The sequence below is a fragment of the Penaeus monodon genome, chromosome 35, assembly GCF_015228065.2.
Source record: "Penaeus monodon isolate SGIC_2016 chromosome 35, NSTDA_Pmon_1, whole genome shotgun sequence".
In the NCBI taxonomy this organism is placed as follows: domain Eukaryota; kingdom Metazoa; phylum Arthropoda; class Malacostraca; order Decapoda; family Penaeidae; genus Penaeus; species Penaeus monodon.
The window spans coordinates 4,613,931-4,618,256 of NC_051420.1; the positions used below are offsets into that span (position 1 = coordinate 4,613,931).

Below are 4,326 nucleotides of genomic sequence, written 5' to 3' on the forward strand. Positions count from 1 at the left end.
TAACAATAGGAATAGAGAATAATAAAAGAGTAAGAATGATAATGAGAATATTAATATTAATAATAAAACAACAAGAACAATAGTGATGAAAATAAAGATGATGATGATGATAATAACACGAATAATGATAATGATAATAATAACAAAAAGGATAATGAAATAAGGATAATAAGACAAGTTCATCAACAAAAGTAACAACAACAACAGCAGTGATGATAATCACAATAAGAATCACAATAATAATAATAATAGTAATGATAATAATATCAATAATGATAATAATAATAATAATAATAGTAATAACAATAATAATAATAATAATAACAATAATAATAATAATGATAATAATGATAATAATAATAATAATAATAATAATAATAATAATAATGATAATAATAATGATAATGGTAATGATAATTATTATGATAGTGATGATGATGATGTGATGAAATGAAATAATAATATTAATAATGATAATGATAACAATAATATAATCAACAACAACAATAATAACAACAACAATAATGATAGTGATGATAATAATAAAACTAATGATAATGATAACAGAACTGATGATGATGACAATTATGGTAATAATAATGATGATGAACATGCTTATTTTGATGATATTAATAATAACAAGAACAATAATATTAATGATAATAGTATTAGTGATGATGACGGTAAGGGTAATAATGATAATATAACGTGAGTAACAATGGCAACGATATAAGTGAAAATGATAATAACAACAGAAATTGCGATCATATTGTAATAATAAGAGCATACTTCGTTGATAAGAAAAAGCAACCCAGAACATTTAAATTTACCGCGTTGATGTTGACGCCTGCGCAAGAGCAAGGACCGAGATTGCCGGACCAATCAGAGCGGAGGAGTGCGGCAGACGCACCAATCAGCGCGGAGGAAAGCGGCGGACGGACCAATCAGAGAACAAGGCAGGAGGCAAAACGCGTGAACGGCTCTTCCTGGACCACAGTATAAAAATGACCATGACGCGGACAACATGCTCTAGATAATAAAAACCAATTTTTAAGTAGTTTCGTTAATTAGTTGTCGCTGGTTCGAGAGGAGATTTTTTTTTAAATAACCCAGATTTTCCTCGGTGCAGCCCCTTTGTGCTTGGTTCCTGACGGCGAATTTGTAGCCGATTTTTTAGACATTTAGTGAAGTAAAAGGATGGTGGAGGGGGCGAGTCTGGCCCCTTAATTAAAAAACATGCAATTGCTCTCTGATTAGCCCCTTTATGCAACATGGATAGAGCGAGCGGCATAACAACCACACCTTAGGCCGAGCTTGCAATAAGGCCCCCAAAACCCAAAAGGATGTCGAGCAGGTGAGGAAAAGGAGAAAAACGTTGGGAAGGACCTTGAGCAGCCATGTATTTCTCCTTCGTCAGCGTTGTCCAAAGAATAGGGGATTTCTATGCTTGATTTTACACCTTTTCAGTTAAAAAGCATATGGTATCGATGTGCTTAATTGTTAGAAGAGTCTGGTAATGAAGAATGTTGGCCCAGAAGGGGAATTTGAGAGAGATGAAGGATGAAAGTACAGCAGGTCACAAAAAAGTGCACATTCATTGAGACCAAATGAATGGGCTTTAATAAAACTAATGAAATTAAAGCGAAAGGCAAAGCCACACTTCAAAAACTAATTTCACTTGGAATTTAACAACGTTCAACATGCCTTTTGGACTGACAACTACTGCATTAAGTAAAATTATTGAGGAATCTAGGCCATACTTGTGCTTTATAAGTGACCTTGCCCTGTTAACACTTACCATGATTTCATAATTTCTTACATAGGCCTTTTATAAATAGCATAGATTACTAAAGCAAGGCATAAAGGAGAAATAATATCAATAGCAAATAACAAAGAATAGAGAAAATAGAGAATTTGCCAAACCTTTCCAATGCATATCAAGGTGCAGAGTGATGGCTTATTTCTAAGTAACAGATTTATTGATAGTTATTCACTTATTTTGTATATATATATATGGTTACTTGGTCGTTTAACTTTAAATGCTAGCGTAACTATTTAATACCTAAATCTGTGTCAACTGGAAATTTATTTGATGTGCTTCAAGGTTTTAAAGCCATAAAAGCAGCTTGTAAAAGTTTGTCTAGAATAACAAATGTGTTTCATGTAAGGAATACAGAGAAATGCGTTATGTTTGTTTATTTTTTTATTTGGGGAAAGGTAGTCATAGAAGAGAAGAAGTTTCCAGCCAGGTAGACTCATTCACACTCGTCTTCAGTTAGAAATAAACAAATGTTGTTTTTTATCAGTTTTTATCTCAAGTACGGCTAGAGGTCTGTCTAAATGAGCAGGCCTGATCAGTCAGCATAATGATGGACACCTGTAAAGAGGGAAGCAATGGGAAGACTACATGCTTACTGATTATGTGCCTGCCTCTTGCCTGCTGATCAAGCCTGCTTATGTGGACAAGCCCTCAGAATCGTCCATAATGCATCCCAAATCTTAACCACCTAGCCTGTATGCCACAAAATCTGTAAAACCAAAAATATGAAAAGTCTTGAAATGTCCTCGACAAACCACTTGCAGATTAGACCGGCTGTTCCTGCTGCTGGAGACGGGAGGCTCTGGCGTTACACGGCAGGCAGCGGCACAGCAGTTGGGGGAAGTGGTTCGCCTGCATCCCCACGATCTTAACTACCTCCTGAGTCGCGTCCATGTGTACCTGAGCTCTAAGTCATGGGAAACAAGAATAGCCGCAGGTCTTGCAGTTGAGGCCATAGTGAGCAACATTCCGCAGTGGAATCCACAGCCTGTAAAGAGAGGTGTGCCTTTGTCGCTTTTTTCAATGACATGGATTCTGGAACTTGTACAGTATGAGTCTGTAGAAATTACATTTATGCAAATTATAATTATAATACTGAAAGGAGTACTATCTGTTTCTAACTACTACTGCAGATAATGATAGTGATAATAATTAGTGAAAACTATAGTATTAAAAATTATAAGGATAATAATTAGAATGCACATGAAAGTATTGTAATGAAATAATAATGATCAGCATCTTTTTACATTATTTTTATTGTAATGATAATAATAATAATTATTATTATTATCATCAGTAGTACTAGTAATATAAATGTAAATAGTTTTGTATTGTTTCTGCCATTAATAGTAAATTAACAAGAACAACAATAGTAACTAACAATAACTATAATGATGATGATTATTATTATTATTATCACTGTTATTGCTATATCATCATCATCATCATCATCATCATCATCATCATTACTATCGTTATCATTATCATTACTGTTATTAATATTAATATGATACTATCATTGTGATTATGATCATTATAATTACTGACATTGTAATTATTGATCATAAGAACAATAATGATTATGATAATGTTACAATAATATAATAGTTACAATCATAATGATATTGACTAGTGATGATAATAATAACTAAAATGAGAATAATGTTAACATAATTGACAAAAATAAAAATGACAATATTTTAAAAATTATTATTATAACATTGCTTTCATCATGTTATTCCAGTGTATTTCAAGTTTAATACAAACCAGAACTGTATGTTTAATTATATATTTACCCCCACCCCCCCAGAGTATGTTGATGAGGAAATGTGCAAGCCAGTAGCGGGCCGGCTATCACTGGGCGCTTTTAACATCAGCCATGTCCTTAAGAAAGGGTCATACCTCATGGCTGCCGATGAGAAGCAGTTTGAGGCAGAGGATGAAAATATTCGTAAGACTTTCTTTCATGGCTCTTTGTTAATTTTGTCATGGGAGTTTTTTTGGTGAATATAATTATTTATTTGTATTTATATATGTGTCAAACTTAGATAGATGGAAACTTTATAAACAGCTAAAATACTGCAGGTTCTGACTTTACCAAAGTAGACCATAGTAGATGTGCCAGAAATAGACAAGATCTTGCAACATACCCATTACAGGTTAACATACATCACTGATTGTGGCACAAAATGGATAACTTGATGATATATCTACCATTTCAAACTGCTGTAGTCAATTATAAAACCAGTGCTATGACCTATTTACCAGTTTAGTGGAATTTTTGTTGTATGTTGTTCTTACTGAAAGCATGCATATCTGTGTATAATTTATTTTGTATTTGTGTTTACTACAGCCATGGATCCTGTGGAGCGTATTAATTGCCAGCGGAAGTTAGTGAATCAGAGACTCGGTCTAGATGTTGCAGAAGTCATTGGGGTTGACACTCAGAATCTATTTACAAATGAAGATTTAGCAGACTCACATCAAGCCCAATGCCAGGAAAAAGT

The 4,326-nt window shown here is 33.4% G+C and overlaps 1 protein-coding gene across 1 annotated transcript in view; it reads left to right on the forward strand.

Annotated features, from left to right (window-relative positions):
- Nucleotides 1-1,028: 1,028 nt before the first annotated feature.
- The window catches only part of LOC119595193 (TATA-binding protein-associated factor 172-like), a gene marked incomplete in the record, with an annotated part of 67,374 nt that continues 64,076 nt past the window's right edge, over nucleotides 1,029-4,326 (forward strand). The window contains 4 exon segments of the mRNA XM_037944361.1: nucleotides 1,029-1,354; nucleotides 2,584-2,819; nucleotides 3,630-3,770; nucleotides 4,173-4,307. Of these exon segments, the coding sequence (XP_037800289.1) occupies nucleotides 1,344-1,354; nucleotides 2,584-2,819; nucleotides 3,630-3,770; nucleotides 4,173-4,307 (523 nt within the window).